Source organism: Vespa mandarinia, chromosome 4, assembly GCF_050613455.1.
Source record: "Vespa mandarinia isolate Hongniang chromosome 4, ASM5061345v1, whole genome shotgun sequence".
Taxonomy (NCBI): domain Eukaryota; kingdom Metazoa; phylum Arthropoda; class Insecta; order Hymenoptera; family Vespidae; genus Vespa; species Vespa mandarinia.
In genome coordinates this window covers 6,115,047-6,140,389 of record NC_140813.1, presented here as the reverse complement: position 1 = coordinate 6,140,389, position 25,343 = coordinate 6,115,047, and the positions used below count along the sequence as shown (strand labels likewise).

The following is a 25,343-nucleotide window of genomic DNA, read 5'->3' as shown; positions in this document are numbered from 1 at the left end:
CCCTGTAGCTAAGGCTAGATACTTCCTGTTAGCTTTGTACCATGCCCAAGATATCCGAAGCGGAAGGCATGAGGGATCGGTATCGCGGAACGCGGATTTTAGAGTAAAGTAGAGTCACCGTTAGCTCGTGGGTCTCTACATGCAGCAACCTCCACGTGGTGAGACCTGGGTCGTTAATACTTGCAAAGTTTAATTGTAAATTTTCAAATGCAAGTATTATCGAGCGAATGGCTGCATATTGTATCACATTTTCAGTATCTATTCATTCTAATTCCAACTAAACATTAACATATTTTCATTTTATATAGCTAATAATACTTCAAAAGAAGAAATATAGCAGAAATTTATTGTACAATAATTCCTCGGAGAAACGAAAAGGAAATTTTTCTATCATACTTTTTTGTTCCCTGTTATTTCTATTTATTCTTATTTACTTTCATTAATTATCCTTTATATATCTTGGGTGGGACCCATGGGAGGGGCCTGTGGGCGAGGGCTTCTGTGCGGGTTGCTGTCTCAGCATCTTTTTGGGGCTCTCTATTCTTCTCTTTCTGGGACTCTCTTTTCTTTCTCCGGCTCTCGTTTCTATCTCATATTTTACTTTTTGAATTATGTTTTCAATTATGTTATTAATATGTTATGTCTGTTTAATTATGTATTCTTAATATTTATTTATGTTGTTTCTTTCTAATTATTTATTTAATTATGTGTTTAATTATGTTTTCAATTATGTTTTTAATATATGGTTATTCATTATGATTTACAGCTTTAGTTAAAATCCATGGGATGGTGCATTCCGCTTCTCTTCTCATTTCTTTTTCTAGGTCTCATATCTATTTATATATATTTATTTTCTATTTGTATTTTATATATGTATATATATATATTATTTTCTGTTTAATATTTTTTTTTTGTTCTTTTATTTTCTCTTTAGCTTTTTCTTTTTCAGGATAGATCATCGAGGGATAGGTTCATCAGCGACCGGATGATTCGTCGCATGGCGGGATTCATCATCGATTTTTATACGCGAATACGGGAAGGATAGGAAGAACACTGGCGCGCGTGTCGGCGGGCACAGGCGTGGGTGTTCTCGGGCGCGATTACATTACGTTTGATTGTTCGAATCGAAAACGCGAATTGTAGAGTAGAGTCATCGTTTTTCTAACATTCGCGTGGGTGTTCGGGCGCGATTAAAGGTCCTACCGTGGACTTCGTTTGGTTTCTTCAAAATTTCGATGGGGGTACTTCGCGAATTTCGGCTTAATAGTAGAGTATACGTAATTATAACACACACGTGAGTGTCGCGACGCGATTAGTATTTCTAAGGAGTGCGCTTTGATTGTTCGAAATTCGGAAAGCACGAATTCGAATGTGCTTAATAATCCGTTATGTCTGAAGCGGACGGTGCAAATGGTGGAGCTATCTGTAAGAGGTGTGTAGTAGCTAAGCTACGCATACCCTGTTAGTTAAGAAGCCAGTGCATTGAAGCGGAAAGGTATCGCGGATCGGTATCGCGGAGCGCGGATTTTAGAGTAGAGTCACCGTCAGCCCGTGGGTCTCCACATGCAGCAACTTCCACGTAGTGAGACCTGGGTCGGTATTACTTGCATACTCTAATTATAAATTCTTTAACGCAAGTATTACTGAGCGAATGGCTGCATATTTTTTTACTTTTCCAATATCTTTTTAATCTAATCCTAATTGAACATTAATATTTTTTGACTTTATATCCCTGATAATACTTCAAAAGAAGGAATATGGCGGAATTCTATTGTACAATAATTTCTCAGAGAAATGAAAAGGAAATTTTTCTATCCCTCTTTTATGTCCGCTGTCATTTCTATTTATTCTTATTTATTCTCATTAATTATCCTTTATATATCACGGTTGGGACCCATGGGAGGGCCCCATAGGTGAGATCCTCTGTGCGGGTTGCTGTCTCAGCATCATGTAGAGCTGCTTCTATTCTCTTATCTATCTGTGGCTCACTTTTTTAAGTCATATTTTTCTTGTCTTTATTTTCTATGTCATTAATATACTCTTATGAATTATGATTTATAGTTTCGGGTGGGACCCATGGGATGGGCCATGGGAGAGGGCTTCTGTGCGGGTTACTGTCACAGCATCGTATAGAACTGCATCTCTTTTTTTCTATTTTCTATGTTATATTTTTCTTTTTTAATTATATTTTCAGTTATGTTATTAATAAATTATTTCTTTTCAATTATATATTCTTAATATTTTTTTACGTTGTTTCTTTTTAATTATGTTTTTAATTATATTTTAAATTATGTGTTTAATTATGTGTTTAATTATATGTTTATTTGTGTTTATTTGTGTTTATTTATGTGTTTAATTATGTGTTTAATCATGTTTTTAATTATGTTATAAATGTATTCTTATTAATTATGATTTATAAATTTTAGGTAGGACACATGAGAAGGAGTGGGCTGCTGTTTCAACATCGTATAGAACTGCATGCAATTTTTCTCTTTTCTATGTTATATTTTTCTTTTTTAATTATGTTTTCAGTTATGTTATTAATATATTATTTCTTTTCAGTTATGTTTTCTTAATATTTATTTAGGATGCTTCTTTTTAATTATGTTTTTAATTATGTTTTCAGTTATGTTATTAATATGATTTTTATTAATTTTGATTTATAAGTTTTAGGTAGGACCCGTGAGAATGTGCGAGCAGCTGTTTTAGCATCGTGCAGAGCTATTTCCATCTCCAGCATTCTTATCTATTTATATGTATTTATTTTCTATTTTATATATTTTTTTGTCTCTCTCTTATTCATCTTTTTCTTCCTTTTTCAGAAATGATCGAGTAATCATGCAGCGATATTCAATATGTCTTTTCTTTTCTTTTTCTTATTTTTTCCTTATTTTCTTCTTTTCCAGTATAGATCATCAAGGGATAGGTTCACGTCTGCGTCATCACCTGGCTCGATTCATCATCGATTTTTACGCGCGGATACGGGAAGGATAGGAGAATACTCGCACGTGTGTCGGCAAGCACAGGTGTGGGTGTTCACGGGCGCGATTAAACTTCGTTTGATTGTTCGTATCGAAAACGCGAATTTAGAGTAGAGTCACCGTTTTTTTAACACTCACGTGAATGAACGCGGGCGCGACTTAAAAGTCCTACCGGGGACTTCGTTTATATTTGCTCGAATATTCGATTAGATTACCTCGCGAACGCGTTTTTTTTAAAGTAGAGTCACCGTTTTCCGAATACTTGCGTGGGTGTCCGGGCGCGATTAAAAGTCCTACCATGGACTTCGTTTTAGTGTTGAAATTCGGGGTGCGCGAACGGTTTACCTTGTAGTGCTGTACATAGTTTGCTGATGTTATGACAATCCTCATATTTGGTAGCGGGGCGGAAATCCCGACAAATATTATAGGAAAGTCTAAACACCGGTTAACATATGTCACTTTGGATTTCAACTTAGAGTCACCGTTATTCTAACACTCACGTGAGTGTTCGCGTGCGCGATTAAAAGTCCTACCGGGGACTCGTTTTGTTTGCTCGAATATTCGATTAGTTTATTTAGACTAGAGTCACCGTTTTCCGAACTCTAGCGTGGGTGTCCGGGCGCGATTAAAAGTCCTATCATAGACTTCGTTTTAGTGTTCAAATTCGGAGTGCGCTTCGGATTTCAACTTAGAGTCACCGTTATTCTAACACTCACGTGAGAGTTCGCGTGCGCGATTGTAAGTCCTACCGGGGACTTCGTTTTATTTCTTCGACATATCGATTAGATTAGTTCGCGAATTTGGATAGAACAGTAGAATCTACGTAATAATAACACACGTGAGTGTCGCGAACGCGATTAATGCGCTTTGATTGTTCGAAATTCGGATGCACGAATTCAGATGTGCTTAATAATCCGTTATGCCTGAGGCGGAGGGTGTCGAACGGTTAAGCTTTCTGTAAGTGGAGTCCCTGTAGCTAAGGCTAGATACTTCCTGTTAGCTTTGTACCATGCCCAAGATATCCGAAGCGGAAGGCATGAGGGATCGGTATCGCGGAACGCGGATTTTAGAATAGAGTCACCGTCAGCCCGTGGGTCTCCACATGCAGCAACTTCCACGTAGTGAGACCTGGATCGTTAATACTTGCAAAGTTTAATTGTAAATTTTCAAATGCAAGTATTATCGAGCGAATGGCTGCATATTGTATCACATTTTCAGTATCTATTCATTCTAATTCCAACTAAACATTAACATATTTTCATTTTATGTAGCTAATAATACTTCAAAAGAAGAAATATAGCAGAAATCTATTCTACAATAATTTCTCAGAGAAACGAAAAGACAATTTTTCTATCTCTCTTTAATATCGGCTGTCATTTCTATTTATTCTTATTTATTGTCATTAATCATCCTTTATATATCTCGGGTGGGACCCACGGGTGGGGTCTGTGGGCGAGGGCTTCTGTGCGGGTTGCTGTCTCAGCATCATATAGAACTATTTCTCTTGTCTTATCTTTTTGGGGCTTTCCATTTTTCTCTTACTGGGGTTCTCTTTTCTTTCTCCGGCTCTCGTTTCTATCTCATATTTTTCATTTCTAATTATGTTTTCAATTATGTTATTAATATGTTATTTACGTTTAATTATGTGTTCTTAATAATTATTTATGTTGTTTCTTTCTAATTATTTATTTAATTATGTGTTTAATTATGTTTTCAATTATGTTTTTAATATATGGTTATTCATTATGATTTACAGCTTTAGTTAAAATCCATGGGATGGTGCATTCCGCTTCTCTTCTCATTTCTTTTTCTAGGTCTCATATCTATTTATATATATTTATTTTCTATTTGTATTTTATATATGTATATATATATATTATTTTCTGTTTAATATTTTTTTTTTGTTCTTTTATTTTCTCTTTAGCTTTTTCTTTTTCAGGATAGATCATCGAGGGATAGGTTCATCAGCGACCGGATGATTCGTCGCATGGCGGGATTCATCATCGATTTTTATACGCGAATACGGGAAGGATAGGAAGAACACTGGCGCGCGTGTCGGCGGGCACAGGCGTGGGTGTTCTCGGGCGCGATTACATTACGTTTGATTGTTCGAATCGAAAACGCGAATTGTAGAGTAGAGTCATCGTTTTTCTAACATTCGCGTGGGTGTTCGGGCGCGATTAAAGGTCCTACCGTGGACTTCGTTTGGTTTCTTCAAAATTTCGATGGGGGTACTTCGCGAATTTCGGCTTAATAGTAGAGTATACGTAATTATAACACACACGTGAGTGTCGCGACGCGATTAGTATTTCTAAGGAGTGCGCTTTGATTGTTCGAAATTCGGAAAGCACGAATTCGAATGTGCTTAATAATCCGTTATGTCTGAAGCGGACGGTGCAAATGGTGGAGCTATCTGTAAGAGGTGTGTAGTAGCTAAGCTACGCATACCCTGTTAGTTAAGAAGCCAGTGCATTGAAGCGGAAAGGTATCGCGGATCGGTATCGCGGAGCGCGGATTTTAGAGTAGAGTCACCGTCAGCCCGTGGGTCTCCACATGCAGCAACTTCCACGTAGTGAGACCTGGGTCGTTAATACTTGCAAAGTTTAATTGTAAATTTTCAAATGCAAGTATTATCGAGCGAATGGCTGCATATTGTATCACATTTTCAGTATTTATTCATTCTAATTCCAACTAAACATTAACATATTTTCATTTTATGTAGCTAATAATACTTCAAAAGAAGAAATATAGCAGAAATCTATTCTACAATAATTTCTCAGAGAAACGAAAAGACAATTTTTCTATCTCTCTTTAATATCGGCTGTCATTTCTATTTATTCTTATTTATTGTCATTAATCATCCTTTATATATCTCGGGTGGGACCCACGGGTGGGGCCTGTGGGCGAGGGCTTCTGTGCGGGTTGCTGTCTCAGCATCATATAGAACTATTTCTCTTGTCTTATCTTTTTGGGGCTTTCCATTTTTCTCTTACTGGGGTTCTCTTTTCTTTCTCCGGCTCTCGTTTCTATCTCATATTTTTCATTTCTAATTATGTTTTCAATTATGTTATTAATATGTTATTTACGTTTAATTATGTGTTCTTAATAATTATTTATGTTGTTTCTTTCTAATTATGTATTTAATTATACGTTCAATTATGTGTTTATATTTTTAATTATGTTTCTGATTATGTTTTTTATTATGTTTTTAATTATGATTTAGGTAGGAACCAGGGTATGGTGCATGTTGGTTCTCTTTTCGTTTTCTTTTTCTAGGCTCTTTTATTTATATATATTTATTTTCTATTTGTGTTTTATATATGTATATATATATTATTTTGTTTTATATATTTTTTATTCTTTTATTTTCTCTTTATCTTTTTCTTTTACAGTATAGGTCACCGAGGGATAGGTTCATCAGCGACCGGATGATTCGTCGCATGGCGGGATTCATCATCGATTTTTATACGCGAATACGGGAAGGATAGGAAGAACACTGGCGCGCGTGTCGGCGGGCACAGGCGTGGGTGTTCTCGGGCGCGATTACATTACGTTTGATTGTTCGAATCGAAAACGCGAATTGTAGAGTAGAGTCATCGTTTTTCTAACATTCGCGTGGGTGTTCGGGCGCGATTAAAGGTCCTACCGTGGACTTCGTTTGGTTTCTTCAAAATTTCGATGGGGGTACTTCGCGAATTTCGGCTTAATAGTAGAGTATACGTAATTATAACACACACGTGAGTGTCGCGACGCGATTAGTATTTCTAAGGAGTGCGCTTTGATTGTTCGAAATTCGGAAAGCACGAATTCGAATGTGCTTAATAATCCGTTATGTCTGAAGCGGACGGTGCAAATGGTGGAGCTATCTGTAAGAGGTGTGTAGTAGCTAAGCTACGCATACCCTGTTAGTTAAGAAGCCAGTGCATTGAAGCGGAAAGGTATCGCGGATCGGTATCGCGGAGCGCGGATTTTAGAGTAGAGTCACCGTCAGCCCGTGGGTCTCCACATGCAGCAACTTCCACGTAGTGAGACCTGGGTCGGTATTACTTGCATACTCTAATTATAAATTCTTTAACGCAAGTATTACTGAGCGAATGGCTGCATATTTTTTTACTTTTCCAATATCTTTTTAATCTAATCCTAATTGAACATTAATATTTTTTGACTTTACATCACTGATAATACTTCAAAAGAAGGAATATGGCGGAATTCTATTGTACAATAATTTCTCAGAGAAACGAAAAGGAATTTTCTCTATCACACTTTAATGTCCGGTGTCATTTCTATTTTTTCTTGTTTACTATCGTTACTTATCCTTTATAAATCTCGGGTGGGACCCATGGGAGTGGGCCATGGGTGTGGGCCTCTGTGCGGGTTGCTTTTTCAGCATCTTATAGAGCTGCTTCTCTTTTCTTTTCTTTTTGGGGCACTCTTTTCTATTTCATATTTTTCATTCTTATTTATTATTATTAATTATGATTTATTAGTCTCGGGTGGGACCCATGGGATGGGGACATGGGTGTGGGCCTCTGTGCGGGTTGCTCTCTTAGCATCATGTAGAGCTGCTTCTATTTTCTCATCTTTATGCAGGTTTCTTTTCTATCTCATATTTTTCTTCTTTAATTATGGTTCTAATTATGTTATTAATAAGTTATTTCTTTTTATTATGTCTTTTCAGAATTTAATTATGTTATTTCCTTTTAATTATGTTTTTTTAATATTTATTTATGTTATCTCTTTTTAATTATGTTTTTATGTTCTTAGGTTTGTTATTAATATATTCTTATTAATTTTAATTTTTAAGCATTAGGTAGGACCCATAAGATGAAGTGGACTGTTGTTCCAGCAGCGTGCAGAGCTACTTCTATTTTCTTATCTTTCAGCAACTCTCTTTTATTATTCATATTTTTCTTCTTTAATTATGTTTTTAATTATGTTATTAATATGTTATTTCTTTTCATTATGTCTTTTCAGATTTTTATTATGTTATTTCTTTTTAATTATGTTTTTAATTATGTTATTAATATATTCTTATTAATTATGATTTATAAGCTTTAGGTGGTACCTATGTGATGATACGGGCTGCTGTTTCAGCATCGTGCAGAGCAGCTTCTATTTTCTTATCTTTATGCAGGTTTCTTTTCTATCTCATATTTTTCTTCTTTAATTATGGTTTTAATTATGTTATGAACATAGTCTTATTAATTATGATTTATGTTTTAGGTGGTACCTATGTCATGATACGGGCTGCTGTCACAACATCCTGCAGAGCTGCTTGTCTTTTCGTTTCTTCCTCTAGGTCTCATATCTATTTATATATATTTATTTTCTATTATATTTATATTCTATTTATAATCTATATATATTATGTTTAATTCTATATATTTTTTTCTTTTTCTTATTTTCCCCTTAACTTCTTCTCTTCCAGGATAGATCATCAAGGGATAGTTCATCTCTGGTCGAATGCGTCATCGCCTGTCTCGATTCATCATCGATTTTTATACGCGGTTACGGGCAGGATAGGAGAACACTCGCACGTGTGTCGGCAAGCACAGGTGTGGGTGTTCGCGGGCGCGATTAAACTTCGTTTGATTGTTCGTATCGAAATCGCGAATTTAGAGTAGAGTCACCGTTTTTTAACACTCACGTGAATGAACGCGGGCGCGACTTAAAAGTCCTACCGGGGACTTCGTTTATATTTGCTCGAATATTCGATTAGATTACCTCGCGAACGCGTTTTTTTAGAGTAGAGTCACCGTTTTCCGAGCACTTGCGTGGGTGTCCGGGCGCAATTAAAAGTCCTACCATGGACTTCGTTTTAGTGTTGAAATTCGGGGTGCGCGAACGGTTTACCTTGTAGTGCTGTACATAGTTTGCTGATGTTATGACAATCCTCATATTTGGTAGCGGGGCGGAAATCCCGACAAATATTATAGGAAAGTCTAAACAGCGGTTAACATATGTCACTTTGGATTTCAACTTAGAGTCACCGTTATTCTAACGCTCACGTGAGTGTTCGCTTGCGCGATTAAAAGTCCTACCGGGGACTTCGTTTTGTTTGCTCGAATATTCGATTAGTTTATTTAGACTAGAGTCACCGTTTTCCGAACTCTAGCGTGGGTGTCCGGGCGCGATTAAAAGTCCTATCATAGACTTCGTTTTAGTGTTGAAATTCGGAGTGCGCTTCGGATTTCAACTTAGAGTCACCGTTATTCTAACACTCACGTGAGAGTTCGCGTGCGCGATTGTAAGTCCTACCGGGGACTTCGTTTTATTTCTTCGACATATCGATTAGATTAGTTCGCGAATTTGGATAGAACAGTAGAATCTACGTAATAATAACACACGTGAGTGTCGCGAACGCGATTAATGCGCTTTGATTGTTCGAAATTCGGATGCACGAATTCAGATGTGCTTAATAATCCGTTATGCCTGAGGCGGAGGGTGTCGAACGGTTAAGCTTTCTGTAAGTGGAGTCCCTGTAGCTAAGGCTAGATACTTCCTGTTAGCTTTGTACCATGCCCAAGATATCCGAAGCGGAAGGCATGAGGGATCGGTATCGCGGAACGCGGATTTTAGAATAGAGTCACCGTCAGCCCGTGGGTCTCCACATGCAGCAACTTCCACGTAGTGAGACCTGGGTCGTTAATACTTGCAAAGTTTAATTGTAAATTTTCAAATGCAAGTATTATCGAGCGAATGGCTGCATATTGTATCACATTTTCAGTATCTATTCATTCTAATTCCAACTAAACATTAACATATTTTCATTTTATGTAGCTAATAATACTTCAAAAGAAGAAATATAGCAGAAATCTATTCTACAATAATTTCTCAGAGAAACGAAAAGACAATTTTTCTATCTCTCTTTAATATCGGCTGTCATTTCTATTTATTCTTATTTATTGTCATTAATCATCCTTTATATATCTCGGGTGGGACCCACGGGTGGGGCCTGTGGGCGAGGGCTTCTGTGCGGGTTGCTGTCTCAGCATCATATAGAACTATTTCTCTTGTCTTATCTTTTTGGGGCTTTCCATTTTTCTCTTACTGGGGTTCTCTTTTCTTTCTCCGGCTCTCGTTTCTATCTCATATTTTTCATTTCTAATTATGTTTTCAATTATGTTATTAATATGTTATTTACGTTTAATTATGTGTTCTTAATAATTATTTATGTTGTTTCTTTCTAATTATGTATTTAATTATACGTTCAATTATGTGTTTATATTTTTAATTATGTTTCTGATTATGTTTTTTATTATGTTTTTAATTATGATTTAGGTAGGAACCAGGGTATGGTGCATGTTGGTTCTCTTTTCGTTTTCTTTTTCTAGGCTCTTTTATTTATATATATTTATTTTCTATTTGTGTTTTATATATGTATATATATATTATTTTGTTTTATATATTTTTTATTCTTTTATTTTCTCTTTATCTTTTTCTTTTACAGTATAGGTCACCGAGGGATAGGTTCATCAGCGACCGGATGATTCGTCGCATGGCGGGATTCATCATCGATTTTTATACGCGAATACGGGAAGGATAGGAAGAACACTGGCGCGCGTGTCGGCGGGCACAGGCGTGGGTGTTCTCGGGCGCGATTACATTACGTTTGATTGTTCGAATCGAAAACGCGAATTGTAGAGTAGAGTCATCGTTTTTCTAACATTCGCGTGGGTGTTCGGGCGCGATTAAAGGTCCTACCGTGGACTTCGTTTGGTTTCTTCAAAATTTCGATGGGGGTACTTCGCGAATTTCGGCTTAATAGTAGAGTATACGTAATTATAACACACACGTGAGTGTCGCGACGCGATTAGTATTTCTAAGGAGTGCGCTTTGATTGTTCGAAATTCGGAAAGCACGAATTCGAATGTGCTTAATAATCCGTTATGTCTGAAGCGGACGGTGCAAATGGTGGAGCTATCTGTAAGAGGTGTGTAGTAGCTAAGCTACGCATACCCTGTTAGTTAAGAAGCCAGTGCATTGAAGCGGAAAGGTATCGCGGATCGGTATCGCGGAGCGCGGATTTTAGAGTAGAGTCACCGTCAGCCCGTGGGTCTCCACATGCAGCAACTTCCACGTAGTGAGACCTGGGTCGTTAATACTTGCAAAGTTTAATTGTAAATTTTCAAATGCAAGTATTATCGAGCGAATGGCTGCATATTGTATCACATTTTCAGTATCTATTCATTCTAATTCCAACTAAACATTAACATATTTTCATTTTATGTAGCTAATAATACTTCAAAAGAAGAAATATAGCAGAAATCTATTCTACAATAATTTCTCAGAGAAACGAAAAGACAATTTTTCTATCTCTCTTTAATATCGGCTGTCATTTCTATTTATTCTTATTTATTGTCATTAATCATCCTTTATATATCTCGGGTGGGACCCACGGGTGGGGCCTGTGGGCGAGGGCTTCTGTGCGGGTTGCTGTCTCAGCATCATATAGAACTATTTCTCTTGTCTTATCTTTTTGGGGCTTTCCATTTTTCTCTTACTGGGGTTCTCTTTTCTTTCTCCGGCTCTCGTTTCTATCTCATATTTTTCATTTCTAATTATGTTTTCAATTATGTTATTAATATGTTATTTACGTTTAATTATGTGTTCTTAATAATTATTTATGTTGTTTCTTTCTAATTATGTATTTAATTATACGTTCAATTATGTGTTTATATTTTTAATTATGTTTCTGATTATGTTTTTTATTATGTTTTTAATTATGATTTAGGTAGGAACCAGGGTATGGTGCATGTTGGTTCTCTTTTCGTTTTCTTTTTCTAGGCTCTTTTATTTATATATATTTATTTTCTATTTGTGTTTTATATATGTATATATATATTATTTTGTTTTATATATTTTTTATTCTTTTATTTTCTCTTTATCTTTTTCTTTTACAGTATAGGTCACCGAGGGATAGGTTCATCAGCGACCGGATGATTCGTCGCATGGCGGGATTCATCATCGATTTTTATACGCGAATACGGGAAGGATAGGAAGAACACTGGCGCGCGTGTCGGCGGGCACAGGCGTGGGTGTTCTCGGGCGCGATTACATTACGTTTGATTGTTCGAATCGAAAACGCGAATTGTAGAGTAGAGTCATCGTTTTTCTAACATTCGCGTGGGTGTTCGGGCGCGATTAAAGGTCCTACCGTGGACTTCGTTTGGTTTCTTCAAAATTTCGATGGGGGTACTTCGCGAATTTCGGCTTAATAGTAGAGTATACGTAATTATAACACACACGTGAGTGTCGCGACGCGATTAGTATTTCTAAGGAGTGCGCTTTGATTGTTCGAAATTCGGAAAGCACGAATTCGAATGTGCTTAATAATCCGTTATGTCTGAAGCGGACGGTGCAAATGGTGGAGCTATCTGTAAGAGGTGTGTAGTAGCTAAGCTACGCATACCCTGTTAGTTAAGAAGCCAGTGCATTGAAGCGGAAAGGTATCGCGGATCGGTATCGCGGAGCGCGGATTTTAGAGTAGAGTCACCGTCAGCCCGTGGGTCTCCACATGCAGCAACTTCCACGTAGTGAGACCTGGGTCGATAGTACTAGCGATGCATTGAAATCTAATAATTAATATATCACACAACGCTAGTAATATCGTGCGAATGGCTGCATATTTCAATATATTTTCAAAATTTTTACAATCTAATTCGGTTTATACACGAAAATATTAACGCTTTAGATTGCCAATAATACTTTTAGGCAATTAGATAAGATATAGTTAACTTCAAAGATAATTTCTTTTAATTCGAAAATTTATATACTAATTGTCATATGTTTTAATTATATTTATTATTCTTTATGCTTTTATCGTGAAACAGATGCGTACCTAACTCGTCAATCATTTCGAAACGCATCCTGCTATCAAAGAAATATATACTTATGAGAAACTGAAAAATGAGTCCACAGTTTATTAAAATAGTTAGTCTACCCACATGAAACCAATTATTGTTTGCTTAAAAAAAGAATGACCAAACAAGCTTATAAACCGATATAGACGCATGGCTGAGGAAACGTTCCCCTCTTATATTCGTAGTTCATATTTTGTCCATATTTGTCATTGAAGTTATACAGGCTTCGAATAAAAAGTAGTGAACGGCTTTAACGATATGATTATTAATGATTCGATTTGAAATATATCACGAATCATTGAATCGTTCGTCTTATGTTTAGAAAAAAATTAAAAAAAGATCGTGAAGGCCATGAAATCTAACGAGAAAATACAAAGTTGCAATGGTGGACGTTTTAGTTTAGAAGAGATGAAGACGGGCCAAGCTGAATCTGGGAGATGTGGGATCAGCTGCCGGAGCTGATATTAATACAAATATTCAGTCATCTTGATCGTGGGGATCGTGCCAGTGTTTCTCAAGTTTGTCGATCATGGAATTTAGCGCTCTCTTCGCCTGTTCTATGGCGTTCGGTCACAGTCCTAATTGATCGTGATCTTAGAGGAAATTTCCCTTTGGCGGGAGAATTGGCTGTACGTACGACAATTCTAGGTTTTTATTTTCTTTATATGCATTCATTATAAAAATTTATTAATCATTTCAAATGAAACTTATATGTATAGTACTCTTTTTTGTCAACATTTAACTTTACATTTAATTTCCTCTTTATCTACTTGATAATATCGGTCAAAAACGACATATTTGAAATAATTATTGGAACTTCTTTTCGATTTCATAGGTTAAATATGGACAACACATGAGAAGTTTAGAACTTGCTTGGTCAAGATCATACATTTTACCACGAGAAACACGAGCTGCTCGTAATATTCAGGCAGAAGCAGGCGCAGACTTTCTTGCGGTTGTACGAGCCAAGAATGTGCAATTGAAAGAACTTATATTAACTAATTGGGTTTTCAGTTATAAATGGGGAGATAGGGGCAAACTTTTATATGCTCTTGCAAATTTTCTCGGGTAATGTAATAGAGTTTTTATAATATTATCAATTGATCGAAATTAAGAGAAGAATATCTTTCTTTAGGTGCCAATATAATCTTGAAACTTTGAGTTTACTAAATGCTAATTTTGGTGTAAGCGATGTTTTGCGTCTGTTAGGAACTGCTGCAAGAGGATGCAGTGAGAGATTAGCATCTTTGGATCTTCGTGGTGCATTTAGACAATGGCAAACTCCTCATAGCAATCCTAGGTATTAAAATATATATCTATACAATTTGTTACCCATATATAAAATTACTAATTTTTACTTTTGTATTTTAGATATTTACGTCTATTAGGTCGTCTTCATGCATTAACTCTATTGAAACTGGATTATCCAGCAATATCGGATCATACTTTAAATGCTTTGGCCAATGGAGCTCCAAAAGTTCTTAAAACTTTGCACATATCCATCCGTGATTCTGATTCTCGACAACATACTGTTACCGATAGTTCTTGGAATAATCTAACACGTGCTTGCCCAAACTTAACAGTCGCTTATACAATAGGTATATCTTATAAGATAAAATGAATATTTTTATATGTATTTATCTTTTAGTTATCATTTCTAGATAACATGAATCTATTATTTAAAGTTTACGTATGTATATGGTATTTAGTTTTTCAAGATTGATTTTCAGTAAATATTTCACATTATGAGGACATGTGCTACCTGTTGCTTCCTAGTGTTCCACTTGCTAAGTTTCAATTATTCAGTGGATATGTTTGGGACCAAAGTAGATCTCGTAATTTTCGAGGCACCGTTGGACTTCTCATTTCTCATTATACAAACACTTTAGGTATCGCGTTATGAAAATAATTAATTAAATTTCTAAAGAAATAAAAAAGAAATTAATTTTTTTCTTTTCAGCTGAAGTGATGTTGCAACTTAAGAATAATCGAGAGTTATTAGATGATCTACTTGTTTCTATGCTTGTTCAGTGCAAAAATTTAATTAGATTGCAATATGATGGAATTATGAGGAGCCTTGATACTTTACGTGATATTTGTCATTTACAAGTGGAACACAAAACTTGTAAGTACAATCCTTGTCATTGATTTACGTGAAATTATGAACTAAGACGTTATTACATTATAGATTTTCGTACGATTCATATAAAGCCACGTATCGTTAATATCAGGAATCGTGCGATATTGGACGATGTAAACTATCAGTATGTTCATAAGATGCTCGAGCAAGAAGTTGACTTTCGTATAGAAGATCCAGCTTCATTTTTTATGTACTATTAATCACACGTTGAATGTTGTCTCTGTAACGATCCCCGATCTATTTATCCACATCTCTCTCGATTTCTAACGTTAGAAAATAAAGTACAGCCAAATACCATCTCAATTTAGATAATTTAATAATAAAAAGGGTTGCCTAAAAAAAATTTTAATACAATTTATACAAAGATCATTTTTATATCCAATATGTAAAATTTATATAATTCTTCATTTTTTTTTTTCAATTTATACAAAATTATGAAGAAATTGCACCTTGCTTACCTTTTTGGTATTATAGTTTTATCTTTGAGTATAATTAATATTTTAGTTTAATTAGTACAAATCAATATATATATATATAATATATATATATATATATTACATACACGATGTATAAAAAAAACTTTATATTAATATGGACGTTGTTCGATCGTTCGTTTCCACCTGGGAAGAACTTTTATATTATCATATCAAAATTAATCGTACAAGTGTAAATGTGGATATAAAAATCGATAGACATGGAAGTGTAAATCGAGGAGTCGAATTTTCTTATATAACAAGAATACAATTTTTTATCGACACGATTTCATGTGAGTATTCAAAACCGTTCTAGTAACGAAACCCTTACCACACTGAGAACATACATAGGGCCTTTCACCCGTATGATATCTTTTATGAACGACAAGTGTGGATCTTTGTGTAAATGCTTTACCGCATTGATCGCATGAATATTTTCTTTCTCCCGTATGTGTGACATTGTGAGTCCTTAAAAGAGTTTCACAAGCGAAACACTTGCCGCAAATTTCACAAGTGTATGGTTTCTCACCTGTGTGGGATCTATTATGAATTTCGAGACCTTTTGCTGTTTTTAATTCCTTGCCACAAAGAGCGCAAAGATAACGACGTCTCTCGTAATTCGACGAATCACCGTGAGCCTTCACTTTGTGCTGTTTCAACACGGATTTGTATTTGTAAATTTTTCCACAAATTTCACATTTGTGTTCTGAACTTTGACGATCCGATTGCAGAAGATTATCATCCGCTATCACACTGTTGGGATCATAATGGTACAAACGATTGTGTTCTTTCAAGCTGAAAAAATGATAACAATAAATTTACAACGCACTTTCTCTTGGATTTAGAAGTAACAGATACGTGTCAAATATTTTTTCTAAAAAAATAATTGATCATTTTTTATTAAAGAAATAAATATGATACCTGTAAACGTCATTAAATGTTCCACCGCATGCGTTACACTGATGATACTCCATAAAATTGTGCATAGCCGTATGAGAGGTGAAAGCAACTTTTTCGGTAAATATTTCGCTACATATCTCACAGGTAAACTTTTCTTCTCGATGATGACGCTTTTTGTGTCTCTCCAAGTCGCTCGTATCAACCCCCATAAAAGTACATTGCGTACATGGTACGGTTTTCGGCGTGTGACATTTTTTTACATGAGCATTTAACATGAATTGCTGGGGATAGTTTTTCCCACAGATCATACATTTGAATGGTCGATGAATCCCATGAACGATCCTTAGATGAGCCACCAGTCTTGTTACGAAGTGGAATTTTTGTTCGCAGAATTCGCAGGCTTTCTCGTTCGTCTCGTATCTGTAAAAATGCGACATTAGTTATTTAGAGAATAGGATCTGGAGTTTCTATTGTATCATCTTCAACACTTCATTACTATACATTATCTTACCCTAATCAGATTGTATGCTAGCTTGTATTTAATGATGAATAGAAATAAAACTTACAATATTTGTATTATAATCGCAGAGTTAATCGAATTCTTTCGATTGATACGTAGATACTTACGTTTACAGTGTATTAGACGTCGTCTCACTTATCAATCGGTCGATTGATTACGGAAAGGAACATATCTATTTAATTTAAACAAGACGTTAGATCGTAGGAAATATTTAATACTAATATAAATAAAGAATACATGTAATTGTCTCTAATATGTAAAAATATTATTTAAATTGTCCCTATTTAGATGATATTATATTCTTTTTAGAAATTGACGAGTTCAATTCTAAATGGCTGTTGTCTCTTGCAAGGGTTTTGTTACTATCGGCGGAAATCTTGTCATGTACCTTACGATGATTCTTAAGGAACGTACCGGAAATGAAACTCTTATCACAATCAGGACATTTAAATGGTCTTTCTCCCGAATGATAACGAAGATGCATAACCAAAGATGTCCTTTGCGTAAAACGTCTGCCGCATTCGGAACAAACGTGCGGTTTCTCTCCAGTATGAATTCGCAAATGAATTTTTAAATTTTCTTTACTACTAAATTTCTTAGAACATATTTCACAAGTGGCTATTTTTTCACCAGTATGTACACGCCTATGAATAGATAGTCTCTTATGCGAAGATAATGCTTTACCGCACAAATCACAAAGATATTTCGTTTTGATCAACTTAGAAGTTTTATCTGTCAATAACTTTTGATCGGTCAAGTTGATTCTGCCAATGAGTTTGTTCGTAGCTGTAGTTGAAACATTCGTGTTACAGGACAAATTCGTATGTTGAGTTCTCAAATGCCTAGTTAGATTTTTCTTATATGAATACATTTTTTTACAATATTCACATTGATAAAATTTATCTTTGATGTGTACGTTAAAATGTTCCTCATAGTCTGCCCTATCAAAGAATCCTTTCTGACACTTTTCGCACTTATAAACATAATCCTTTCTATGTCTTCGAAGATGAGATTCCAAATTTGATTTTTGATTAGAAACGTAATCACAAAGATCGCAAGCAAATTTCTTTTGACCGGTGTGGATCAATTTGTGACGTGCTATATTCATTGGACTACGAAAGGCTTTTCCACATTCGTCGCAATTGAATGCTCTTTCAATACCATGCAGATTCTTCAAGTGTTCAACTAATTTCATCATGTGACGAAAACGTGCACGGCACTTGATACACTCGTGTACACCTCGCGATTTCTTCCTCTGTTGCCTGGAACAAGAGAGATATAATATACATGTGACATCATCATCGTTGAATATAATTTTGATTATTCCAATAATTAAAATGATAATGGATTTGATATATATATATATATATATATATCCAATTAAATATGGATGAGAAAATTGTATGAATTGTTACCTTTTTAATTACTATCTTCATTGAATATAGAATTAATAAGAACTAGAAAATATGGATCATTGAGATTATTATAAAAAAACATTATATTTTTAAATTAATAATAGTGTATATCGAATTAATCACAATAACATCGCTCGGTGTATTATTTATAAAAATATGAAATAAATTGATTTACTTACTAGACATTCGTGAAATGAATTTTTATTGATCTTGCGTAGTAACAAAATGAACTTATTATCTACACTAATATTAAAATATCAACGAGTCTGATATTGTTAATCTACTTTCACAAAAATGATTATCCTAAATGATTTTTATCATATATGCTCTAAAAAAATCTTATTTTCTTCGATGTAAGAAAAAAAAGAGGCGGCATTAATTGATCAAAGTCGAAGTTAATTTACACAATAAAAATTCAAGGATAAAGTTCATTCTATCTTTATCGTATTTTTTGTTGTATATTCCCTGGTAAACTCAGTAACTATACTTTTAACAGACACTACTGGTAGAGGTGGCAAAGGACCAGGATGTCTTTTTCTATGACAAATTAGGCCTGGTTTTTGTGCAAAGGCCTGTCCACAAATATCACAAATGTATGGTCTCTTTCCGGTGTGTATAAGAACATGTTGTTCTTGAGCAGTTTGCCTTCTGAAGGATTTACCACAAACTGGACAGGGAAAGGGTTTGACACCAGTGTGTATTCGCATGTGGGAATCGAGATCACGACCTCGGAATCTTTTTCCACATGTGGGACAAAGAACCTTTTCTCTGTTCTCGTGCCAAGCTAAATGTTGTTCAAGATTTTCACGAGTCGTCATGCCACGTCTACAAATACGACACACGAACTCAGGTTTATAATGTCTGTACTTCATGTGAGCTTTCAACGCATGAAGGTTCTTGCTGAAGTGTCCACAAACGTCGCATACGATAGGTGGTGCACCACTGTGATTCTGTTTAACGTGATGATTCAAAGCCTTTTTGATCTTGAACTGTTTGCCACAAGTATCGCAAGAATAATCATAACTGTTGGTATGTAGACGAATATAATGATTCTTCAATGTACCCTTGTTATTACTTTTGTATTCGCAAACGCTACACTCGTAAATCTGACGACGGTGAATCCTCTCAGTATGAGAGATTAAATAACGTCGAAGGCTAAACGTCTTTGAACAATCGGTACATTTATGTTTGTGTTGTTTCAAATGTTCTATCAAGTTACTCTTCTTCAGGAATTTTCGCTGACAATGATCACATTCAACATTCTTATTTATTTTCTTTTTTGATGACCCTTTGATATTCAATGTAGTCGTTTCATTTTTGAAACGATCTACAAAGAAAACAGACGTTTCCTTTCGAGTGTTATCCTCGTTATCCGTTCGTTTCAAGGATCTTGTTTCGTTGCATTCGTCGTATTCGAGTTTCAGCGAAGAGAGATGAGCGGATTTAATGTCCACGCTCAATGGATCGGATACTCTAAAACATACAAGCGAAGTATTTCGTTATTACTAGTTCCAATTATATTACGAAACAATTTCGTATCTTTCTATTCTTTGCGATCGATGAGGAATCTATAACAGACGAAACAGTCTCAATCTTTTTTTTAGGACGTTTGTAATCCTCAAGTCTGTGATAATAACGTCTTGCTTTAATTCTTACTTACTCTTTTTTATTTTTATTTTTTTATTTTTTTTTATCTGTTAACGCTGATTTTTGGAAGGTTTGGGAGTCGCTATATGTATTATTATTACATTTAGAAATTTAACATCTTTAATTTGTCTACATACTTCACATACATGACATTAAAGGTATATCACCATCATTATCATCATTTTATCATTCGATCATTCGTAAATATTCGATGATTTGGAAAATTGTAATCTTATCGCTATCGTGGCACCAAAATTATTTTATAATAGAATAAAGTGCTTTTTCTCTCTTTTCTTTTGTTCCCCCTCTTCATTTTCTTTTTTTTCTTCTACATTAAAAATCTATTTATTTGTCGCATTAAGAAAATTAAAAGTCTTTCTCAGATCATCGCGATCCTCAATAAAAAAAAGTCTGGGCTCACAATGCGTTTATGCCAACGAACAATGTCCTATTTTTTTACATAACTATACTCTGGTCAAACGTAACTATGTTAACAGGAGAAGACGTTTATTATTATTATTATTATTATTATTATTATTATTATTATTATTATTATCATTATCATCATCATCATCATCATCATCATCATCATCATTATTATTATTATTGTTACGGTAACAAAAAAAACCAAGACTCGATTAAATGACGACGTTGCCGTCAGGTAATGTTCACTGATCTTACAATTACAGTTTTCAAATTGTTGATATCTAACTCGCTTTGTTATTCTAGTTAAAAGTCTGCTTGAGAACTATAAAATGGATGCGGTAGGTTGTGACTTTTACATATCTATTTACACTTATCTTCAAATATGTTAACTACAATTACAAAATGTTATTCTTCACTATTATCTGAAGTGTAACAGCGTTTTAAAAGGTCCGATAGATTTTTTCTAACTTAAAAGTTGTTAAGCACGTGTCTCTTTGTGCATTGTGTTGTCAGGAAAGGATCGCAAGAGAAATATTACTTGAAAATCTTAAAATATATACGTGTAAATATATTTATATATATATATATATATATAAAAAAAAGAAGAAAAAAAAGAAAAAGCATTTTTTTTAATCAATTGAATTCGAAATAAATCATTTTATTAGGTCTTTCATGTGCCTTGTTTGATTATCCTGTAAAAAAAAAAAAAAAAAAAAAAAAAACAAAAAAAAAAACAAAAAAAACAAAACAAAACAAAAAAACAAAAAAAAAATAATAAATAAAAATAAAAAAAAAAAAAAAAAATAAAAAAAAATAAAAAAAAAATAAAAAAAAAAAAAATAAAAAGAGACATAATGGAAAATTTCGATTGATAAACCGGAACTAATATAATTAAGTGATCCTAATTGCTTAAACGAAGATACTTTATGTTTCTTCGACTATTCTCTCGTCGTTTTCACGAGCATTGATCTCTTGAACGTATCCCTCAGTAAATTCCTTAACGATGTCCGCGATTGGCATCACGGGTAATGGTGGATGAGGGCCAGGGTGTGTCTTTCTATGACATATTAAACCTGGTTTTTGAGTGAAAGCTTTCCCACAAATGTCGCAAACAAATGGTCGCTTTCCTGTGTGTATTAGCAAGTGTTGTCTCAATTGCGATCTTCTTGCGAAAGGTTTGTTACAGATCAGACAAGAATGTGGTTTACATCCGGTATGAACAGCCATGTGTCTCTTGAAAGAATCTTTTTTTGTGAATGTTTTACCACACTCCGCGCATACGATTTTTTCTCTCTTTTCATGTTGCATTAAAAGATGTTGATCTAAGTTCTCCTGGGTCACCATTCGTCTTTTACAAATGTGACATTCGTATTTTGGCTTGTAATGCGCCCATTTCTGATGAACATAAAGAGAACCACTATTCTGACAGAGTTTTCCACAAACGTCACAATTCAATGGTTTCTCCTTATGATGGAATCTCACGTGATTCGTGAGATCACCTTTGACCTTGAATTTTTTCGGACAAAATTTACACTGATGTTCATATCGATCCGTATGTTTCCTTATAAAATGAGACTGTAATGAGTGTTTGGATCTACATACAAATCCACAAGCGGCACAGGGAAAGAGTAAATTGTTTGGTCGTTTTCTCGACCAAGTTTCGTGTTTCCTTTCAAGATGTGCCGCGAACAAGCTTTTCTTCAATGTTCTATAATCACACACGGCGCATATATAAGCACCGTCCTCTTGTATGCACACTTTCTTTTTGTGAGTCCATGCGACGTGCTTTCGAAAGGATATTGCTGAGTTGAACATCTCTGAACACAGTTTACACTTCAGTGCAGTATTCGAAACCTTTTTGCGATTTTTCGTTGGAGATGCGGTATCGTTCGTAGATCCTAAGATCTCGCTTTCGAGATATTCTACTTCTCCTTCGTCTTCAGCATTATTGTTATAAGTTTCTTCGCTTTGAAAATTATTGTTTGATTTCACATTGATATCTGTAGAAAAAAGCTTTTCTATGGTCACCATGCTACCTTGAAGTTTCACCTGATACAAATCTCCTACAGTGTTTCTACCGTCTACCCCGTTACTTCCGTTAAGTACGATCGGTTTTGTGTCTATTTCTTCCTCCTTTTGTTCGTAATTACCATTAAAAATATTTCCTTCCTCGTAAAGTTTTTCATCCATCGAATCATATTGTAAATTTTCTTCGTTATAAAGGCATTCAACTTTTGGTACCTTGCTACCTTCCTCGTCTTCTACCAAATCATTTACCTCTTCCTTTCCCTCCTTCATCAATTCTTCCTCATTCTCTACAACCTCCTCCAATTCTTCAGGAATATCTTCGTCTGGTAACGGTACGTCACCCTCCGGTACAAATGCATAATATGGCTTTCCATCGAACTCTAAAATCTGCCATTTCCTCATTACCACAGTTTCTTTATCGTAGATGAAAATACCGCGAGGGTCGTAAGTAGGCTCGTGATCATACCTGAAACATCGACGATTAAATGTGTTATAAAAGTATAGAAGACAACAATTATTATCAGGTTTTGTGATGTCGAATGTGTAAATTAACTATAATAGTTTTTTTTTTCTAATCGTGATAATATCAGGGATTATCCTATTTTTTCTGTTTGTTTTTTTTCTTTTTTAATTTATGTAGGTGTACGTGTCGAGTCGAAGTCACATGTGAGTAAGTTTTAATATCGAAAGATACATCGTCGATATGTTATCGCCTAGTTTTCGTACAAGAATCGGTGTATTCATACTAGAATCATAATCCAAGAAACTCATGTTACCAAATTCGGTTTCATGAATTCCTTTCATCAGCTTCTAATGTCATACAATCTAATAAAACGCATGAATTTTTATTTATGATGAAAGAAATATTATCAAAAAATGATTGGAACATTCCATAGAACACGTTTTCTTTTTCTTCTTTTTTTTTTTTTTTTTTTTTTTTTTTTTTTTTTTTTTTTTTTTTTTTTTTAATAAATCGCATTCTTTCGGAGAATAATTTCCGAACTATCACAAATGTTCATAATTACGAACATAATTACGTTTATAGTATATAAAAATATGATATATTAATACTAGTAGATTCGTTGACAATATAGAAAAAATATTATTAACTAAAAGTTGTCTACGAAAGACAAGAAACGGATATATCTATCGATTTTTCATTTCTTCTTGAATTCTTTTAGGATGTGATCGATGTGTATAACAGGTAGTGGTGGTAGAATTCCTGAATGGTTCTTCCTGTGGCATATAAGACCGGCCTTTTGAGCGAAAGACTTGCCACAAACATCACAGGTATAAATTCGTTCGCCAGTATGTAGAAGAAGATGTTGACTAAGACTACTGTGGGTAGCAAAAGCTCTACCACAAACAGTACAGTTGTAGGGTTTGTCACCTGTATGAATTCTCATGTGTTTACGGAGATCATAATTTTCAATGAAAGTTTTACCACATTTTTCGCAAACAGACTTCTCCTTTCTCTCGTGTTGAGTCAAAACGTGTTGGTTCAGGTTCTCTTTGGTTACCAAACGTTTGTGGCACATTGGACATTCAAACTTTGCCTTGTAATGAGCATGTTTCTGATGAATATACAAACTATGACTGTTCTTGCAAGTTTTTCCACAGACGTCGCATATCACTAGTGATTCTTGATGAATCAGTCTCGTATGAGTCGTAAGATCACTTTTGATTTTAAATTGTTTGCCACAGTATTTGCAGATGTAACAATAATGTTGAGTATGCTTTTGTACAAAGTGTGATCTCAATGTTTCCTTTTTTGCATATACCACATCACAAACGATACAGACGAATTCACGTTTTTTCTTGCAGTTACCATCTTCGCTCGTTCTATCATTCCCATTGTGTTTCTCCGCCAGATAAGCTATCATAGTTGATCTCTTGTTGCATTTGAAATCGTTTGTCACGCAAGTCAATGCTTCTTGATTTCTTGTTATTTTGTCAATGACATTTGAAGTCTCCTTTGTTTGACGTAAATCGTAATTGTGATTCTCTAACGTCAGTCTACATTCTTTTAAAGGACGTTTGTTTTTCAACTTTATTATACAATCACCATTAGATATATCCTCCGATTTCTTGCTTTTACATGTTATTTCTGATTTCATACCTTGCGAAGTATCAACTCTTGTTGGGATATCACTTTGAAGTAATTTTGTGTTTCTCGATTGATTATCATCAATCTGGTTTGATGTGCTTCTAAAACAAAAAAGAAATATAACATATTTATGATGGTTTCATTCCAACAACAATCGGTGATTACTTACTTTTATAATTATAACTCACGAAGATCGTGATACGGATAATTAAATATATCTCACTCCCTGAATTAAGGGCTGCGAGACTGTTTTTTGAAAAATATTAGGTATTATATTAAATTAATAGAATAAAGAAATATTCATTCATTTTTTTGTTTTTTTGTGTGGTAATAAACAAATCAAATACGACAGATAATTGCAAGTAAATGTATTATTTTACACGTGACAATAATAATAGTGATGTTTTGTCTTTCAAATCCGCATATTTTTTTTTCATAGTTCGTAAAATTCTTGAAATATTATCTTCATTGAAGTAATTCATTATTTCCGTCGGTCATTCTGAAATAAAATTTGTTCAAAATATTATTTAAATGTTTTTAAGATGGATATACAATATTAAAAAGTTACTTACATTTTGAAACAATCACTTTTAATGCCAAAGAAAATAAGCTGTAACATTCTTGAAACTAATTAGTATCGGTTTTATTATAAAATTGTAATAAAGTATTATTTATGTTTATATATATTTTACTTACCGCTGACATAAATTATTAAAACTTAATCTTTTTTATTGTTAAAAAATGTAAATTTTTTATCTTTCTATTAGTGTACTTTATTAAAAACACATCTTCAACTTATTTTAATATTAGTTGCTATGATTACTATAGTAACATACGATATTA

At 34.4% G+C, this 25,343-nt stretch overlaps 5 protein-coding genes across 6 annotated transcripts in view; 1 reads left to right on the top strand and 4 right to left on the bottom strand.

The window, feature by feature from the left end:
* Positions 1-12,514: 12,514 nt before the first annotated feature.
* Positions 12,515-15,354, top strand: LOC118450275 (F-box only protein 39). The gene is made up of 7 exons (XM_035885922.2): positions 12,515-13,473; positions 13,680-13,912; positions 13,980-14,144; positions 14,216-14,442; positions 14,575-14,733; positions 14,805-14,969; positions 15,033-15,354. The coding sequence occupies exons 1-7, from the start codon at positions 13,282-13,284 to the stop codon at positions 15,182-15,184; spliced, it is 1,293 nt and encodes a 430-aa protein (XP_035741815.2). The 5' UTR covers positions 12,515-13,281; the 3' UTR covers positions 15,185-15,354.
* A 42-nt stretch (positions 15,355-15,396) lies between these two features.
* LOC146873059 (uncharacterized) lies at positions 15,397-17,122 on the bottom strand. The gene is made up of 3 exons (XM_085656538.1): positions 16,985-17,122; positions 16,379-16,777; positions 15,397-16,252 (listed from the first exon to the last, which is right to left on the bottom strand). Exons 2-3 carry the CDS (start codon positions 16,663-16,665, stop codon positions 15,733-15,735), a joined length of 807 nt encoding a protein of 268 aa, XP_085512664.1. The 5' UTR covers positions 16,666-16,777; positions 16,985-17,122; the 3' UTR covers positions 15,397-15,732.
* LOC146873058 (uncharacterized) lies at positions 17,038-18,588 on the bottom strand. The gene is made up of 3 exons (XM_085656537.1): positions 18,472-18,588; positions 18,293-18,334; positions 17,038-18,139 (listed from the first exon to the last, which is right to left on the bottom strand). The coding sequence occupies exon 3, from the start codon at positions 18,073-18,075 to the stop codon at positions 17,158-17,160; it is 918 nt and encodes a 305-aa protein (XP_085512663.1). The 5' UTR covers positions 18,076-18,139; positions 18,293-18,334; positions 18,472-18,588; the 3' UTR covers positions 17,038-17,157.
* Positions 18,589-18,590: 2 nt separating this feature from the next.
* LOC118450272 (uncharacterized) overlaps positions 18,591-25,343 on the bottom strand; it is a 45,367-nt gene continuing 38,614 nt past the window's right edge. Inside the window, exon 5 of one of the 2 annotated variants that reach the window (XM_085656535.1) lies at positions 18,591-19,765. In XM_085656535.1, the coding sequence (XP_085512661.1) occupies positions 18,721-19,765 (1,045 nt within the window). In that variant the 3' untranslated portion in view covers positions 18,591-18,720. Of the gene's footprint in view, positions 19,766-23,516; positions 24,599-25,343 lie in introns of those variants that run through there. The other variant, XM_085656534.1, reaches the window with a different exon arrangement.
* LOC146873057 (uncharacterized) lies at positions 21,211-24,993 on the bottom strand. The gene is made up of 3 exons (XM_085656536.1): positions 24,670-24,993; positions 24,513-24,601; positions 21,211-22,859 (listed from the first exon to the last, which is right to left on the bottom strand). Exon 3 carries the CDS (start codon positions 22,793-22,795, stop codon positions 21,290-21,292), a length of 1,506 nt encoding a protein of 501 aa, XP_085512662.1. The 5' UTR covers positions 22,796-22,859; positions 24,513-24,601; positions 24,670-24,993; the 3' UTR covers positions 21,211-21,289.